The 18,204-nt window shown below is 51.9% G+C and overlaps 2 protein-coding genes across 8 annotated transcripts in view; one reads left to right on the top strand and one right to left on the bottom strand.

Annotated features, from left to right (window-relative positions):
- The window catches only part of GCH1 (GTP cyclohydrolase 1), a 20,371-nt gene extending 17,371 nt beyond the window's left edge, over nucleotides 1-3,000 (top strand). Inside the window, exon 6 of the mRNA XM_027662544.1 lies at nucleotides 669-3,000. Within this exon, the coding sequence (XP_027518345.1) occupies nucleotides 669-795 (127 nt within the window). The 3' untranslated portion in view covers nucleotides 796-3,000. The remainder of the gene's footprint in view (nucleotides 1-668) is intronic.
- Nucleotides 3,001-8,930: 5,930 nt separating this feature from the next.
- Nucleotides 8,931-18,204, bottom strand: part of SAMD4A (sterile alpha motif domain containing 4A) — a 100,625-nt gene continuing 91,351 nt past the window's right edge. For 4 of the 7 annotated variants that reach the window (XM_027662476.1, XM_027662473.1, XM_027662474.1 and 1 more), the window contains 3 exons: nucleotides 16,796-16,997; nucleotides 16,040-16,166; nucleotides 13,273-14,479 (listed from right to left, as the gene is read on the bottom strand). In XM_027662476.1, the coding sequence (XP_027518277.1) occupies nucleotides 14,280-14,479; nucleotides 16,040-16,166; nucleotides 16,796-16,997 (529 nt within the window). In that variant the 3' untranslated portion in view covers nucleotides 13,273-14,279. Of the gene's footprint in view, nucleotides 12,392-13,272; nucleotides 14,480-16,039; nucleotides 16,167-16,795; nucleotides 16,998-18,204 lie in introns of those variants that run through there. The other 3 variants (XM_027662478.1, XM_027662475.1, XR_003530777.1) reach the window with 2 other exon arrangements.

The raw sequence follows: 18,204 nt of genomic DNA on the forward strand, positions 1-18,204 counted from the left end.
CTGTGTGTGATCCCAGCTGTGTGTGATCCCAGCTGTGTGTGATCCCAGTTGTGTGTGATCCTGGTCATGTGTGATCCCAGCTGTGTGTGATCCCAGCTGTGTGTGATCCCAACTGTGTGTGATCCCACCTGTGAGCTGCAGAGCTGGTGCCTGTTGCCCCTTTGGCCGCGGTGTCCCTGTGCCGCGCTTGGTCGTGGGACAGAGAGTGTAATTATTATTAATAATAATAAAGAATAATAATCCTGGCCCGCTCAGCAAAGTGCCCTGGTGTGTGTGAGCCATTTAAAGCAGGATCCTCTGCAGGGATGTGGCAGCTGGCAGTGTGGAGCTGTCCCAGTTGCTCTGGGTCTGTGCTCTACCTCAGTGCATCTTCTACATCCTCAAGCAGAGCAGAGTTTGGGACCAGCAGCAGGCATGTCCCTGTGATCAGAATGTACCTTGGGAAGGTGGGATTTTCCTAGGATCAGAGGAGAGAAGGCAGCGCTCAGAGGCTGGGAATGGCTCTTTTCCTTAGCTCAGGTGCTACAGACAGATGTCCATTCTGGATATGGAGGTTTTGTTACCTCCCCAGGACTGATTGTGGCCGTGTAAGAAACATCCCTCTCCGTGGGATTACTCCTTTCCTATGAGCACTCCTGATGTATTGACTCCCCTCTCATCTCTCCTAGGCATATGTGTATGGTAATGCGTGGGGTACAGAAAATGAACAGTAAAACAGTAACCAGCACAATGTTGGGGGTATTCCGGGAAGATCCAAAGACCCGTGAAGAATTCTTGACACTCATCAGGAGCTGAAACTGTGTTACTCTCTGAATGCACTCTGGATTGTTCTGTCCCGTGTCACTGTCTGTTCTTGTTCCTACGCCCAACTTCTTAAACTAAATCGTTGTGAATTGTTGTCATAGTCTTTGTGCAGTGAAAGACTCCTGGTGGCAAATGGAAAAGGTGGTGATGAAGGGTGCTCCTCCTGGATTTCCAGCGATGTCACAGAATTACAAGCTGCAAAAAGCGGTTTGGAAATGTATTTCCATCCATAATGCAGAATATCCCACTGTCAGGAGAGAAGTGGGGCTTGGTGGTGAGATGGATATTTATGAAGTAGTTGTGTTTATTAGAATAAATGTAGAACAGCACAGGAAACAACTGAAAGGCTGTGGATCCTTGTAGGATCAGGATTGTCCTGAATTATCTCTATGTTTTATTGCAAGCCCTGCAGTGGCTGTTTCAGTACCTGGGTATGTGTGTTATACCTCTGAGATGTTACCTCTGATGTGTTTTATATTCCTGATAGTATTAACCTTCCTTTTTTGTGTATTTTTTTTTGTTTGTTTGAGAAATGTAAACCCCATTTTTTCTGTCCTCTTAACATGCAGGGAATTAACTTCTGAATTATTTGGGGCACAGTCTTATCTCAGTACAAAGGGGTTCATGCACCTTTTCCTCTGTGCCTCAGAATGTCTGACCACTTGAACTGTCAGCTTCCTACTGTTTGTAAGGAAACTTCAACAGAGGGGAGGAAAAAAATACCCTGCAGAGTCTGTCTGCAAAGTGCTAAGGTATCCAAAGAGGTTTTTAATGATATTTATATCTTGAGGTTTCCTTCTTGGATTTCCATTGGGTTAGACCGAGAAGCTAAAACTTAGTCTGATAATCTGAATGGGAAGATTTTGAGCATTTCAAGATTTACCACTCATAAATGTGGGACCAAAGGTGAGCACAAAATCCTGAACACAGCACACGGTACCTCCCCTGTCCGCTGCCAGCTCGGGTCATTCCAGGGCAGAGGAACCTGAAATGACAACTCATTTCATAAGAGCAGCTGAGAAAAGCATTTCCAGGGCCATTAGAACGAACTGAACCATATTTTCTCTGCGGATGGGGCAACCTCTGTATGGGGTACAAAAAGTTTTCGGAGTCAGCTGGACCCGGCTGAACTTCTACTTTGTTACCGCTTTAATGGGTAATGTTTTGTAACTCTTAATTGGGAGCAGATGAGGAGCAAATGAAAGCCACCCTTCTCACCCCAAGCATGGGAGGCAAAGCTTGCAAAACAAATGTCAGCTGGGGTGTTGGATGCCCACAGGTTCCCACAGCTCTGCCTGGCTGAGTGTTGATCCAAGATGTCCTGTGCACAAACCTAAAAGGTGGTTCCCGGTCTGGAAAACTCCGTCTTACTGACATTCCCCTCTCTTGCTCCCAACCCCATGTTGGAAACAAAATGAAAATCGTGTCTGATCAGTTGGGCCTAAAGAACTTTTTCAAGAAGAACAAGCTCATGTGTTTAATTTACAATAATTTTACCTTGATGACCTTCACTGGTCACGTGAAGGAAAATCTTTTATGTGATTGGAAAAATCTTTTGTAACATCCTCTGTCCTGGATTCTGTAGGATTAGTTGTTGTAACAGTATTTGTCTGCTAGTATAAACAAACTCTGCTGCACATTGGTAGAACACACCCACTCTGTGGCATTTGTTTTCCTGAAATTGCCACTTTTCAGTTCAGAATTGTTTCAAATATCCAGCTGAAAAGCCTTAAATCCTTCTTGCCTGAGGTTCAGAGTAAAACTCTCTTTTTAGCTCAACTGGAAGGAGACTTTGAGGACCAAAGGGGCACACACTACTACATTTGTTCCTCTTTCCCTGCTTTAGTTTGGAAATTAAGTCTCTGTAAAACGCTCTTGTTCCTGAGGTACCAAAAAAGTTGTGTTTTAACCACTTATCTCTATTCAGGATAAAGTTCATGTTGCACCATGACTGTTTTTTTATTTCCACGTGACCCATAGTCCTTAAAACATACCTCTCTCTACTCGTGGCCTTGGATTTTGTTCCCATTTTTGCTGTTGTAACACTCGGTGTGTTTGTTTGGAACGTGAGTGCTGTTCAAATACAGGAGCTTTAACCACCCCCAGTGTGTAAATATGTATAGGACACAAGGACCACTTGTACTGCACACAAGTCCATTGTCTCTGAACTATTAAAGCACAGTGTTATCCACTGGAGTGGGAGCATCCTTGGGGACTTGGAGGTGAGGGCATCATGCAAGGAAGCGGCATGAGCTCCATCTCCTCAGGTAGACATTGTTTCTCCAGTTTTTTTGGGATGGGTGATTTGTTATACCCAGATGGGGCGTCAAAAAACCTACAGAATTTGTTGTCACCTTCTTCCTACTTCCTTGGAGCCACAGGAATCAACAGCAAATACACTGGGATGGGGAAGGTGGGTGGCAGTGTTGTTTTGAGCTCCTCTGGACTTATAGTCCTCTCGAGCATTTCTTGAGCCATCCTGGGTGCCTGGACTGAGGAAACACCTGGCTCCTGGCCACATGTTCAAATTACCTGAACAAAGAAATCCTCTCAGCAGGTGTGACAAGAGATCTCAAAGGTGAAGTCACCCCACTGTGCTCCTTGCACAGGGATGAGCTTGGCCCGTGCCAGCGGGAGCTGAACAGCTCCTTCAGTGAGGGGCAGGCTGTCTTAAAGACATTCCCACTGTCCTCCAGCCTCCCAGGATGCAGGTATTGCTGAGATTCAGGGGAAAAAAATATTATAAAATGTATGGATTCCAGACTCCTGAGGAGCCTTGCAACCAAAATGCAGAGGGAAGGGGGACAGCAGGAGCTGTGTGTGGATGGGTTCACTGTGCCAGTCAGGAATGGAGAAGGGACAATTAATTGGAGCCCCTCCAGCCCTTCATGTCTTTTTTTTTTTTTATCTTTTCCAAATGGTCTGTCCTGTTGGGAAATAATCATCCTGGGAAGCCCCAGGAGCATTGGCAGGAATTGTCTTTGTTGTGAAGCTGAGTTACTTCTGTCTTTCTCACGGTTGTGTGTTGCAGCTGGTGCTTGTGGTGGGAAACTGCCTGTTTGTGAAAACAGGCACTTCTGCAAGAAATTATTCCCTGCCTCCTTATTTTTATTTTTTTATTTTTTTTTTTAGGTGTGGGATTGGGAAGGAGCCTCCCTGGTTTTGTGATCATGGGAAAAATCTGTTTTCATTGGGGTGAAAAAATGCTCAGCTTGAAAATGTTTACAGCTGAAAAAACCAAACAAAAGCCAAACAAAACCAAAAGAACCAAATCTGTAAATGAAGCATAACCTGTTAATAAGGTGACATCTTCCCATCCCTGACCTATCACGGCTCCCAGGATTCCACCTGCTCTATTAGTTGCTCCCTTCCTGGGGAGTTTATCCATATTTTTTTCTCAAGAATCCCCCATATAAGCAGCTTCTTTGTGTTTTTTCATTTTTTTTTCTATCACTGTGGTTACTTTGGAGTGTCTCCCATCATCTCCTGCCCACATGCTGTGGTTCATAAGTCCTTGTGCCATATCCAACCAGGTCCTGGGCACAGGCTCTTTGGTCCTCACCCCTTGTGCTCCACCTCTGGGTTTGTCAGGGAATCATTAAGACTGGAAAAGCCCTCTAAGATCATTAAGTTAAAACATTATCCCAGCACTACCAAGCCCACCATGATGGTTTTGGTTCAGGCAACTTTCCACAGCCATGGCCCCCAAAATTGGCTCTTTCTAGTAAAAAATCTGCCTTCCAGTGACTCAGTGGCTGCAGGCAAGGGCTTGGGTCATCCTGGAGGATTAGTGCATCACTCACAACCTTCCAGCATCTCCGAGTTGCTTAATGAGCTCAAACAGCTCATCACCTGTCCCCTGGTTCCTGCCCCTGGAGCACTGTCAGCGTTGGGAAAGGGCCCACAGTCAGCTCTGCCCTTTGAGCCTTGGCTGAGCCCTCCTGCCCAGCTCCTGGAAATAACTTCTAGGAAAAGCTTTGCCTTCCAGTTGTTTTTAGAGCTCCACTCGTGATTTAGTAGTTGAGGGGGTATAAAAAAATTAAAGCTCTTTTTAATAAGCCTTGGCCTGGGAGGGACAGAAAATAAATCACAGTGTTCAAAGAAATTTTGCTGAAATACCCAGAGAATATAATCATGAGGAATTTATTTGTGTTTTTTAACAACTTTGTGTTTTGTTTTTGGTGTTGGGGCTCTGCAGGGGCATTTTTGGCAGAGTGAACTGTACCACGTTACCTCTCTTTGCTCCACACCGAGACTGCGACAGGAAAGCAAAGGAGGGACCAACCCACCCTAGGAGGGACCATCTCAACTACACAGGCCTGAAAACTATTTAAAAAGTGCCAGGACAAACCACAGGGGTGCTGCTTTGGCCTGGGATGTGTGAATGCCACCAAGGGAGCGATTCCTGGGTGGGTGCCCCTCCATCCAACCTCCACGTGTGACCTGGGAATGCTGAACCGGGTGCTGTGGGAGGGTGTCCACGCCTCAGCTCCGTCCTGCCAGGGCCCTGGGTGCCTGTAAACCCTCTCAGCATCCTGTGGTTCCACCAGGGAAGATGTATCTCACCCCACAGCTGGCATTTTGTTTAGCTCCCTTGTCCTGGAATGCCAGTGGCAGCTGTGCACTGACCTGCTGGAGAGCTGTGGGAATGGGCGAAGGAAGCGACCTCGCTGCTCCAGCCAGGACATGCTGGATGTGTAGGAAAAAGGCAAAATGTCAGGATACAGTCATTGGGACAGGCTCCTCAGGGCAGTGGTCATGGCCCCAAGGCTACCAGAGCTCGAGGAGTGTTTGGACAACGCTCTCAGGCACGTGGTGGGATCGCTGGAATTGTCCCGTGCAGGTCCAGGAGTTGGACTTGATGATCCTTGTGAGTCCCCATCAGCTCAGGATATTCTGTGGCTCTGTGATCTCTGTTTTTGAAGCCGTGTTGGGTGACAGCCCTTGGCTGTGAGGACCCAAATCCTTGCAGCCCTGGGGTGCCAGCCCTGGGCTCCGGGGGGGGTTTCACCTCAGGTGTGTGCTCACCTTCTCCAGACTCTTCTCCACGGGGAGACCAACGGGGAGGGAAATGGGTGTTGGTGCTGGAGGAGAGAAAGAGAAGGATGGGAAAGGTTTTGTAGGGAAGTAGCAGTGGGAGGAGGGAGGGATCGCTGGCGGGGAGTTTGCAAAGGCTCTGGCTCCGGCTGGGTGATGCCCAAGGTCAGGGATGGGGAGAGGGGCTGGTCCCGGCCTCGGCAGCGCCTGCCCGGGGACACACAGTCTGTGGCTCCCTCTGCTGAGCCCGACCCCGAGCTCTGCTCGCTGCAGTGGAGGAACAGGAGCTTTCCTGGGCCTGGAAATGCTTTTTAGGGAGGCCCAGGGGTCACCCCGATGCCAGGCCAGTGGCTGGGGGTGGGAGAGGGGCATCCAGCCCCTCCCCTGCATCCTGACATTGCAAACACTCACCTGTGCTGCCTCTCCACCGGGGTGGGGATGGAGCTGGTTTGTCCGAAAGCAGGGGCCACCTGCCAGGCTGGATTTATCTTTAATTATTATTGTTATTTAAAATTGGCCAAAAACCTATTTTCTGTAGAAAAGTGGGAATTTTGGCTGAGCCTGGGCAGTGTCTCCTCTGACCAGGCTTGATCAGCAGGGTGTTTTCTTAGAGAAAAGAGGGAAAATCATAGAAACACAGACTGGTTTTGGTTGGAACAGACCTTAAATATCACCTTATTCCAACCCCTGCCATGGGGATTTCACTAGACCAGGTTGCTCCAAGCCCCATCCAAACTGGCTTTGAACACTCCCAGGGATGGGGCAGCCACAGCTTCTCTGGGCAACCTGTGCCAGGGCCTCCCCACCCTCATAGCCAAGAATTTCTTCCCAACACCCAACCTAAATCTTTCCTCTTTTAGTTTAAAACCATTCCCCCTGCTGCCATTTGCAGATTCCCAATTAAAAGCAGCTCCCTGGAGTGCTCAGTGTGACGAGTTCACTCCCTGGAAGTGCTGTCACACACCTGCCTTTGGGAGTTGAAACAGCACCAGGCCACGTGCAGGAACAACCAGCCCCTCAAAGCCTCGGGATGCACCAGCTCCGGGAATTATCCTCCCTGGAGGCCGTGTGGCATCACTTGCTGCTCACAAGGAGGTGGCAGAGGCTGTGTTGAGTGAAGGGGTCATGCTGCTGGCTCCAAGGAGCACCAATCTGTATATCCTGGGAGTGGATCACTGGCTGGCAGGGATCAACCCACTGGGATCATCCAGGTTCTCCAGCGCAGCCGCAGCCAAAAGACGTGGGGAATTAATTATTCCTTGAACTTGAGGAGCTCTGCTGGTAAAGCCCTCTCTGTCTTGATTAAAAACTTCCCAGCAGTGGGAAATCCCTGCCTGCTGCTGCTCAAGGATTGTTCCCTGGGATATTCCCCTCGCTGTTAAATAGGAGACACTTGTACCTACACCAGGAGCCAGGGGTCAGGGCCAAAGGAACAGGAGCATCCCTTTGGAGGGCATACCTGGTTGGCTCCAGGGCTGGGGCTGCTTCTCTGTCACCCTCTGGAATAGGTAGATATGGAAAAGATCCTGTTAACAAGACAACCTGGGGTTATCCAACTTCTGCTGTGATCACCACAGCCCAGCAGCTGCCAAAACAGTGACCACCAGCTCTGGCCTTGCTCCCATCTGGACATGGGCTGCAGCCTCTGCGGGGCAGGAAAAGGGGAGCCCACCACCCCTGGGCTGGATGGGGCTCAGGTCTGGTGTAATCTGGGTGCACCGGTTGGGAAAGCCTTTAGTATCCGGAATGGATTCATCCAACAGCTCCTGGCAGCACGGAAATTATTTTTATTCCTTTAGGTTTTTGTATTTTAAGCCTCTTTCCAACTCACCCGCTGGTGGGACCCACAGACTCTCCCTAACCACACAACTGCCACGGACTTTCCTTGGAGCCTTTTCAGCCTCTCCAGCTCCGGTTTTCCATCCCAGAGGTTTTTTTTGCCTGTTCCTTTCCCTTTTCGTTCTCTGTTAGTGCAACAGACCCAGACGGTGGCACACGGACCTGGAAAGGCCGACTGTTTATGGAAGGAAATGGTGTTTCTCTGGGATGTAGTTTGTCTGAGCTGTGCTGGGAGGCCGATTCCCGGCAGGCACAGGGAGATGCTGCCACTGGGCTGTGGATGGGGGTGCTCTCCTGGACCGGGAAATCCAGGTGGGACCGAACACTGTGAGGAATCTTTCCCTCCTGGGGTGGTCCTGCCCGGGGTGCTCAGGAGCATCCTAAATAGAAGGTGCTTTAGGCCATGGTTTTGAGTGCTTGGCCTCACCAACATTTGGGGATCCAACTAGGAGTCTCTTCCCAGGAGGAGCAGCAGATGAAGCCTTCAAACAACCTGAAGAAGCCCCATGTTTCCAAGTTCTGCTCCTTGTGGGGGACGTGAGCCCCCCTGATGCCTGTGGAGGGGCAGCGAGCTGTGTCCAGAACACTCAGGAGGTCTCTGGAGGCCCACAGTGTTGTGGAGGAAAAGGGACACAAGGGCAGGAATGGCCAAGCTCTGATGATTCAGAGCTTGGACTGGCTGGGAAGAGCCTGCAGAGCTGGGTTTGGTCAGCCTGGAGAAGCGGAGGCTCAGTCTGAGAAAACATGGAAAAAGCAGGGGCAGAAGCCACAGTCCCGCCCTCAGCACCTCCCACGGCCGAGTGTCTGCTCCGAGTGTCCTTCCCCACCCACTCCAGCCCCAGGCAGCTCTGAAACGTGCCGGTTTAAAGCCCAGAACGAACCCAACCTTCAAATCCCACCCCAGATGTCTCCGTGCACACGCTGAGGCCGAGCCGGCTCCTCCGTGTGTCCCCACAGCCTCCGAGCTGCTCCCGCCCCAATCCCTGCCAGTTTCAAAGGAAAACCCTGTATCTCACCATCTCCTGGGGTGTGGGCATCCCGAAGGGACAGTGAAGCAGCTGTGTGGGGAATGCCAGGGATTCGGAAGCCCCACCACGGGTTTATATACAAAGACACTAAACCCCCCTGTGGAACTGCACGGCTCCTCCCTCTCGCCCACGGGGCCGAACGTGTATTTAATTCCATTTTTTGTTTTTTTGTTAAAAAGTCTGCCAAGTGGAGGATAAATAAGGAGGCGCCACACCCCAGTGTTACAAAACCTTGTATTAATCATCTCCCTTCACTTTCAATATACCGCGGATATGAAATATAGCCATGGTTCCGAGTTACACGGGAGGAAATGAGTAATAAATACATCGGAGCAAGTGGAAATCACGAGGGTGTTTTCACTGGGAACAACATTGGAAAACTGTACACTTGCAAAGACCGGCATATCTCCAAACATTAGTATTTCTTTATATCGGGAAGCTTTTACATGTAACAAACATGCTATTGCCATATATGACCGAAAAAAGGCAAAAAAAAAAAAAAAAAAAAAAAAGGAAAATTTAAAAAATAGGCATTGCTCGGCAACATTAACTAGGCAAAAATAGTTCTTTTGTGTGCACTAACTTTGTACAGAAAAACCAGGACGAAAGGCATGCATGGACAAGGAAAGGCTGCCCGGGAACGGCATGCAACAGAAGAGAGGTCAAAGCTCTTTTAAAGTCAGCTTACAATAGGCATAAATACATCAGGGTTATATATATTAATAAGGGAGGAAGTATTCTGTTTAACATTATTAACATTCCTGGTTTTTTACGTATTTTTTTTTTCTTTTTTCTTCCTATTCCTCCCAGAGGAATACACATTCACCTTTAAGTAAAGATAAAGGAATACAAAAAATAAAACTCACTTTGCAAACTCTGATGACTCGTATAAAATCAACTTTAGTGTTATCGTCGCTGTGTGCAAATTATAGACGTCTGCGGGACCCACTTTCCATCAGGCACATTCCAAAAGCCAAACCTGGGGCGCAGCCACACCCCGACATGGAGAAAGGTGACAACAGAAATCGCTTCCCCTAAGCGCTGACCCAACCCCAGCTCCGCTCGCGGGCGGCAATCACAGTTTCGGATTTTCCTGCTGGATGCTGGCCGGGCTTGACCTCCCCCTTCCCAACTCCTTCCAAGGGTTTTAATGAGCTGAGCGAGCACAGGTAAAGCCCAGCTCCAGCCCAGCCGAGCTCAGGGCTTGTCCCTGGGGAGGGGGACACACCTGGAAGGGACAGGGGTTGTTTCCCCGCGGGAGCATCCGCCGGACCCAAGGCCACTTGGGTGCTGAGCTGGCCGGGCTCCCCGCGCAGCCGGGGACGGCTCAGGGGAACAGCACCAGGAAAAAGGTCCCCGGCGGCGCTGGGGGGGCCCGGGGCTGGTTCTGGGAGAGCAGCGGGATTGGGGGGGGGACATTCCCGCCCCACGCCCAGGACCCCGCGGCGGCGACACCTCCGGCGTGGGATGGGACAGTTGCAGCGGGGTGAGCGGGGGATACAAAAAAGAAAGGCACTGCCGCTTTATTACTGAATATTTGACTTCACAGCCTCGCTCATGCAACTGTTGGGGTTTGTGATTTTTTTTTTTTGTTTTTTAGTTTTCTTTTTTTTTCTTTTTTTTTTCTTTTTTTCCTTTCTATAAATAATTTTTATTTCTTTTCCTCTTAAGCTTCTTCCCCTGGAGCTCTGCCGCCCGCACTCAGCACGGGCAGCCAGAGCCAGGCAGCACTTCCCGAACGCAACTGAAGCCACTTTCTTTGTTGTTTTTACTTAAAAAAAAAAAACCAAAACAAGAAACAGCAAACACAACTAAGTCGTTATTAACCTCTACACTGTCAATGGAAAATAAGCTTTTTTTCTTTTGCTTTTTTTTTTTAAACAAAAAAAAAAAAAAAAAACAATTGAATTATTTGGTGGTTGTTAATAAACAGACATTATCATGGTTCCCAGCCATAGCAAGTTAATAGGTAATATATCCAAAATAATCTCTCTGAACAATCAGAAAACCTCCGTGTCCACAGTCAGCGAAGGAATAAATAGAATTTCAGCTCTGTAAATACACTGGAGCCTCCCCAAGGGAGGTTCCTGCTACGGCGGTTCCCTTCACACCTCACAAGCTGGGGGTGCTTGGGGGTGACCCAGGTCCCCAGCACTGACCCCCCACTTCGCCTCCACCTCCTCACACCTCTTCCCAACCTCCCTGGCTTTCAGGTTTTCCCTTCTCCACGCTCCCCATCACCCCCGTCTCAATCTCCTGCCTGCTGGGAAGCAGGACACCAAGGAACAGCAAACATAAAACATTGCATTTGGCACTTGGGTTTGGTTTGTTTTTTTTTTTTTTTTTTTTAGGAAACAACAACTTAAAAAACACTGCATGGCAAAAGGATTCACACATCTCCTGGCATTCACACATCTCCCAGCCCTGCCAATGCTCCGGCTCCCCCTCAGCCCCCAGCCTGGCTCCCGCCGATCCCAGCACATGATCCTGCCCATCAGTGCCAATTGGGAATATTGCTGCAACCCATCACCTCCCTTCATTAACTAATTTCACATTTATTATTATTCCATCAGAAGACGTGGAGCAGCAATGGGACCAGCGGGAGCAGTGCTCCAGGTCTGAGCAGCACCAGGCCAGATTTACCTCTTTAACACCAAATTTAGCTCCTGTTACGAAAAGCAGCAGCAAGTGAGGAGCAGCCCAGCCACTGCCATCCCCATCTCCTGCCTGGCACACGGTTAATGCCAAGAAAACAGGGCTATGAAGCTGCGTTTTGGTGCCCTTTGGGGTTTGGGTTTTATCTCGGGGCTCCTTCATCCCTTGTTGGCCACCCCAGGGCTGGAAGAGCCCATCACGGCTGGATTTTGGCAGGCTGGGCCAGATGTGTGAAGCCAGGATGCAGCAGCTTCCTGGTACCTGCACAGGTAAGGCAAGAGACACTGAAACTCTCCCAGGGTCCCCCAACTTCACCAACATCCCATGGGACCCTCCTCTGGGCGAGATGCCCCCACTCCATCCAGCATCCCGATCCATGCCGGGACACAGGGATGGGCACCCGCCGCCCCTCCGCTGCCCTGAGCACAATGCTGCCTCCAAACTGTGGGTCTCTTGGCTAAACCAAAAGGAAATTCTGGGGTTATTTTACTATTTCTGTTCAAATCTGGGCTCGCTGGGCCAGTCCGTGAACGCAGCGGAACTCAAGAGGCGGGACCGCCGGCGGGGCAGGCAAATCCTCCCCAGAGGGCTTTTTGGGCCACACACCCCTGCGTGATGTTCCGTACTCCTTGGTATCCTCATCCAGGACCAGGGTTTGCCCACGGTGCTCCGGTGACCCCTCCGTTGTCAGCGCTCTGCTCCGTGTCCCCCCCCGACCTCCCTGCTCCGTCATCGCCGCTGAGCTTACGCCACCTTTCCCCCCCCAACCCCGCCCCCAGCATGGATGTAATAAATGACAACACAAATTCCAAGTCTAATGATATGTTCACAAGGACAATCTACACATTCACAAAATTAAAACAGGAAAGAGAGAGAGAGAGAAGGAGAGAGGAGAGGAGAAAGGATGCAAGCTATCGCTGAGGCTCCCTGCAAGCCCCGACCTCGCCGCTGGACCCGCAGCAGTTGTTGTCCCGGCCAGCGTCCCCGCCGTGACGCCTTCTAGATCGTGGAGGTTCTGTCGACACCATCTGCAAGGAAGGGAGAGTTAGGAACAGCTCCAATAAGCACTGGTACCTCCCCGAGCTGGGGATTTGAGGAATGGACCCCCCGGAGTACCCCCAACCCACCACCCCATAGGCGAGACGGCACCACGGGGCCACCCTCCTCCCCAAATCTCCCCAAGGGGTGTGGAAGGGTTTTGGGGTGTCACTACTTTGCTGGTCCCTCCGTGTCGCCAACTGTCCCCACCCTGCACCAGCCCCCCCCACGTCGCTGTCCCAACACCATTCCAGGCCTGCCATGACCCCTTTTCCGGGAGCAGAGGTGGTTTCTTGGCAGCCCAGACTTGCCACAAGGTGGATGAGAGTCTGGGACCCTCCTACAGCAGGACAAGTTCCTGCCACCCTGGCCAGGAGTGGGGGGATGGGGACGGAGCCAATCCCAGGGGCTGCCTTGCCCCCCAGCTCACCCAGCCCTGCAAAACTCCCACCACAGAGGATGCAAAATTTTCCTCCATGAGAATCAGGGATGGACAAAAAGCTCTGCGAGTTGTTTCTGTCTCTCCAGAGCCCTTGTTCCCAGTATCCTGTGGCAGCAGGGATGCACCCAGCCACAGCCCAATCCCAGCAGAGAGGGATCCACAACCCACCCCAAAGCCTCACAACCGACCTGCTACCAGTTGCCCCCTCTCCCCACCCCCTGGGGCCAGAAATCAGCACCCAACAGTACTTCCAACCCTTCAGCCCCAACCACCCTCCTGTCCCCCAACCCAAACCCCCATCCCTGGGATGGTGAGCGGTGTGGGGCAGCTCCCAGGGTGGCTCTGGAACAGAGCACTCCCTGTTCTGCCACCCGGGGCACCACGGCCACCTCCCTCCTCGAGACTGAAAACAAACAGGTTTGTTACGCCTTTTTTGTTTGTTTTTTTTTTTCTCCCCCGAAGGTTTATTTTTTTAAGAGCTATTTATAGCACGACCGGTTTGGAGAGGCTCGGGGAATGCGACCTGGAGAAAATAACTCAGAGGAACAGTACCCTGCAGAGGAACAAGACAGCTAAGCCTCGCCTGGGAACACGCCGGGGAAACGCTTCGGGTGACAGCAGTGTCCTTGTTTTCCTGGCCAGGGATGCTGCCAGGGCCCTGCTGCCTCTCACAGTCCTTGTTCTCGTGTCCCTCTCCCCGGGAAGGGCTGTTGCATCCGCAGGGAGCCCGGTGGCACTTGTCCTCCCCGAGGACTCCTGGTGGCACTCGTCCTCTCCCAGGGCTCCGAGTGGCTCTCGTCCTCTCCAAAGAATCCTGTCCCCAACCATCCGGTGCAGTCCAGGACTGCCAGGAGCACGACCTGCGCTGGTTATCCGGGTTATCCCAGGTCTGGGTGATGCTGGTGGCCGTGCTCATCCCGTCTCTGGGCTCATCCCTTGTCGGCGAGGGGTACCAGGAGCTTCTGGTGCTGGTGCTTTGTGCTGCACTGGGCTCTCCATCACGCTGCTGCTGCTGCTGCCTTTTCCATCTTTTCTGCTTGTTTTTCCCCCTGGTCCTCCTCCCTCCCTGTGCCCCTTATCCACTGGCACCCACCAGCGCCCAGCAGGGTTTCAGCCCCACACCGTGGGGCTCCCGCACCCCCCAGCCAAACGAGGGATCCGGTGGCAGAAGGGAAAACACTCCAAAGCCTGTGACCCATCCAGTGGCAGGGCCTTTATCGAGAGCTAATGAGAGTAGCGAGCTAACACTAATTATCATTAGCAAGCTGACGAGTGGCTAATTAGCACAGACTCCACTAGTGCTGGTGCGATCCCTGCGTTCGGCTTCACCCCCTGCCCCGGCACCTCGCCGAGGGGAGACAATATCCTTGTCTGAATGCCCTCGGGAGCATCCCTGGGAGCATCCCTGCATCCAGCCCTGCCACCATCCCGCCCCCTCACAGCCACAGCCTGTCCCAGCTTTTGGGGGGCGCGGGGCAGGGGCAGGTGCTGGGGGGCTCAGCGGAGGCGGCGTGGACGTGCTGGAAGAGCCCGAGGAGGAGGGAATGCTCACCGCTGAGTGCGTGCTCCGTCATGCTCAGGCACAGGGACTCCAGCCTGTTGTTGATGTCAGGTTCAGTCACCGGCACCTGGAACTCTGCAGGGAGAAAGGGAACAGGAGGCCTTGGTCAGGGACTTGCCTGCCCTGCTCTATGTGGGTGGGGGAATCACCCAAAAAATGCCCCAAGAGGGTATGACTGGGCTCCGGCAGCATTTCCATTCCTGGTGCAATCCCCTCCAGCAAGAGATGGTCACAAAAATAGTCATCACTTCCCTGCTATCCCAAGGGATAAATCTGGGGAGCCTCAATGGCACTGCAGAAGAAGGGGATGGAAATGAGGGGTTCAGGTGCTGGTTAGAGATGTGGGGGGGAGCTGGGGGGAGAGTGGGATGCCCACCCAGGGAGGGTGCAGCCCTGGGGACCTCTCAGGGTTGGATGCTGTCTGTGCAGGCAGGGTTAGTGCTTGGACATGGGATGGCAGCACAGACCGGCTGTCTGGCTTCTCCATGGCCAGCTTGGCTCCCAGGCTTGGCTCCCACAAAAAAGGGGGGATACACATGAACTCTGGTGTGCTGCAACGCCCCATCCTAAACTAAACAGCAGCAAACTTTATCCACCCTGCAGCAAAACCTGCAAATACAGCTTGTGCTACTGCTGGACAGCATGTCCCGCTTTCCACTGCCTCACAGAGACATGGAATGAGATCCAGGAGGGTTGAGGTCTTCCCACAGCCCGGCACAAAGGGGTTTGTGAGCCCAGCACTGAATTATTGCTTATTTTCCTCGCGACTCATCCGCAGTTTGGTTCCCCAATCCTCCTACGCCCTCATCCACCGCAGGCTGACATGCAGGAGAAACACATTTATTCTCCTCCAACGCCTGAGAAAAGTGCCCTTGTCCCGGTGTTTAATCAATACCCGGGAACAGCCGCTGTTCCTGCTGCACGGAACATTTGCTGCCCAAATGCTGCAGTTAAACACCGGCGGCGTGTGAGGCGAGGGGAGCTGCCAGCCCACACCAGGAGCCTGCGGATGAGGGTGGGCCTGCTGGGGGCATGGAACTCCCTGTCCCGTGGGGCAAATTGTTATGGTGTGCTGGTAGGAAAAGGCACACTCAAAGGCTAATGAAGGGATACACAAACAGGCTTCCTCGGGGGCAGGATGCTCCAGGGTCAGGGTCCAAGCTCAGCGGGATCCTCCCTGTCTCAGAGGATGCTCCTATATACAGGAGCATTTTGGCAGTGTTTGGGAAGGAAGCACTGACACAGCACCATTTCCTTTCACACGCAGTGTGGAAAGAATTTCCCTTGAGTGCACAAAGGCAGCCCTTCCACACTGGGGCTCCGTGTCCATCCGTGAGGAAAAAGTGATGGATGAGCTACTGCCATTCCGCCTGACACGAGCCCTTCAGAAGCAAGGTAGGTAAAGCACCAGCACCACGATTATACAGAGAGTCAAGATGGTATATACAGGGTCAAAAATCCCTCCAGTAATATCTGTGGTTCAATTAACTCAGGAATTCAAAGATATCCCGGTGGGAACACACTGTGGTGGCACAGGCCATGTGCCTGCACTGAGGCTCACCAGCACAGCTCCTTTCACACCTCCCCTTGTCTCAGTGGGCTGTGGGTAAGTGAAAAAGCAAACCTGGTGCCTACCTGGCTGCTGAAACATCAGCATGGTCTGCGGGGAGGTGTGGACTGGCAGCGAGCGCGTCCTCTGCACCGAGCTGTGGCTCCGGCTGGGCATGCTGTTACTGCCCCCAGGGTTGGCAAACCAGAGGTTCTGTGGGGAGCAAACAAAATGTGGGATGTGAAACAAAGCTCTTTGTGGCTCGGATTTATAACCAACCCCCTTGGGCTCACAGAAGCATAGAACGGACTGGAAGGGATCGTTAAGGATCATATAGTAACAACTTCCCTGCTATGAGCAGGGACACCTTCCACTAGACCGAGCTGCTCCAAGCCCATCCAACCTGGCCTTGAACATTTCCAGGGATGGGGTAGCCAAAACTTCTCTGGGCAACCTGTGCCAGGGCCTCACCACCCTCACAGTCTAGAATTCCTTCCCAATATCTCATCTAAATCTCCCCTTTGTCAATTTAAAACCCTTCCCCCCTTGTCCTTTACTATCTGCCCTTGTCAAAAGTCTCTCTCCCTATTTTTGTAAGCCCCTGTAAGGACTCAGCTCTCCCCCATCCACCTCTTCCTCTGCCCGCCTCTTGCCGGTCCCTCTTCCACATCCCACTGCGCCGAGGGGAGCGCAACCCAAACACCTACAAACTGCTCTTAGCTGCCTGAAAACGTACAGTGGAAAAAAAAAAAGGAGATCCAGACAAGTTAGAGGAGGAAAATCAAAGGAAGCTTGTGGGAAAAGGGACGGAAGGGCTGGAGCTGCCACGAACGCGGACCAACCTGTCTGCCTTGCTTGAGGATGGCAGGGCTGGCGGCAGGGCTGCGCTGGGGGGTGCCCAGCAGCCCAGTGGGGCCCAGCAGCCCCAGCCGGGCCGTGGGGAGGTTGCGGGAGGGGATCTGGAACTGGCGGGGGTTCCTCCGGCCCAGCCCTGCCCCCGCGGATCCGGCTGTCGGGAGGGAGTTCGACTGGCCAAAGCCTCGGCTGCGGAGAGAGAAAGCGCTGGGGGTGAGGCACTGACCCCTGTGAGTCCCCTCTGTGAGGGGACAAGGGGACGGTGCTGCAGGAGAGGGGTCCCAACCCTCCCACCCCACTGAGGACGGTCCTTCCATCCTGCACGGGCAGCAGGAAGGAGGAAGTCTGGGTGTGCAGCATCCTTTCTTCTTCCCCAGTGCCAGGCACCCTCCTGCCCTTTGGCAGGTCTCAGGTTCACATTTGTTCTCTTTAAAGTTTATTTTACTCCTGCAGAATGGGTCTGTTCTTAAACATAAGGTAAAATAGGTCATGCCCCAGGCACCTGGATTCTTTGAGATCTCTTGTGTGTGGATTCTCTAGAGTAATAAAAGCTCAGCTTATGCTGTTGGGTTTTCTTTACTGGGAATGCTTGGACCTTCTCCCCTTCCAGGAGGTCCATTTTTAAAAAGATGGTCCTCTCTGAGACTTCTCAAGTTCTGTAAAATTTGGTTAGATTGACCTAACAAGTCCAAGATTTACCAGGGAGGGTTGAGTGAAAGGTGCTTTCCTGCAGAGGTGGGACTGGCTCTGCACCCACTCCCATTTCCACACTGTAATCCCTTATCCAGCTCCCTGTGGCCAGAGCAAAACCATCCAGACCTAAGACCACAAAGCCCAGACATCCTGAAACACACATCTCAGAATACCAAGCCATCTTTAATTCCAGGAGGGAAGGGTAGCACACACCAGCATCCCTCTCCACATGGCTTTTGCATTTAAAACTCACAGAATGACACAGGTAATCCTTGGAAACAAAAGCAGTGAAGGTGCCCTCAATACATGGTGTCACCTTGGTGTCCCTGCTCATTCAGCTGGGCAGCAAAGGGGTCCAGCCAACACCTTTGCTCTTGTCTATTCCACTTCTGATCCTGCCACCAACACTGAAACCACTTGTTTTAATCCATTCCAAGATACTTTGTTTCATGGAACCGGGGACCACTCCAGTTCTGTGACCCTTCCTTCTGAACTCTTCATCCCAGCTGTCCCACTGATCCCAGTTATCTCCAAACCACTTTCTTTCTGGAGAATAAATCACGTGCACCAGAGTGCAATACACCGGATTTTGCAGAATGAAGCAAAGGGCTGATGTTGTTGCTAAAACTGACCCAAAAATACCTCTTCCTGCCACCCAGGATCACCTGAAATCCAGCACCTCCTTGGAAGTGAGCAAACACAG

Source organism: Corapipo altera, unplaced genomic scaffold (genome assembly GCF_003945725.1).
Source record: "Corapipo altera isolate COAL_440 unplaced genomic scaffold, ASM394572v1 169, whole genome shotgun sequence".
NCBI lineage: Eukaryota > Metazoa > Chordata > Aves > Passeriformes > Pipridae > Corapipo > Corapipo altera.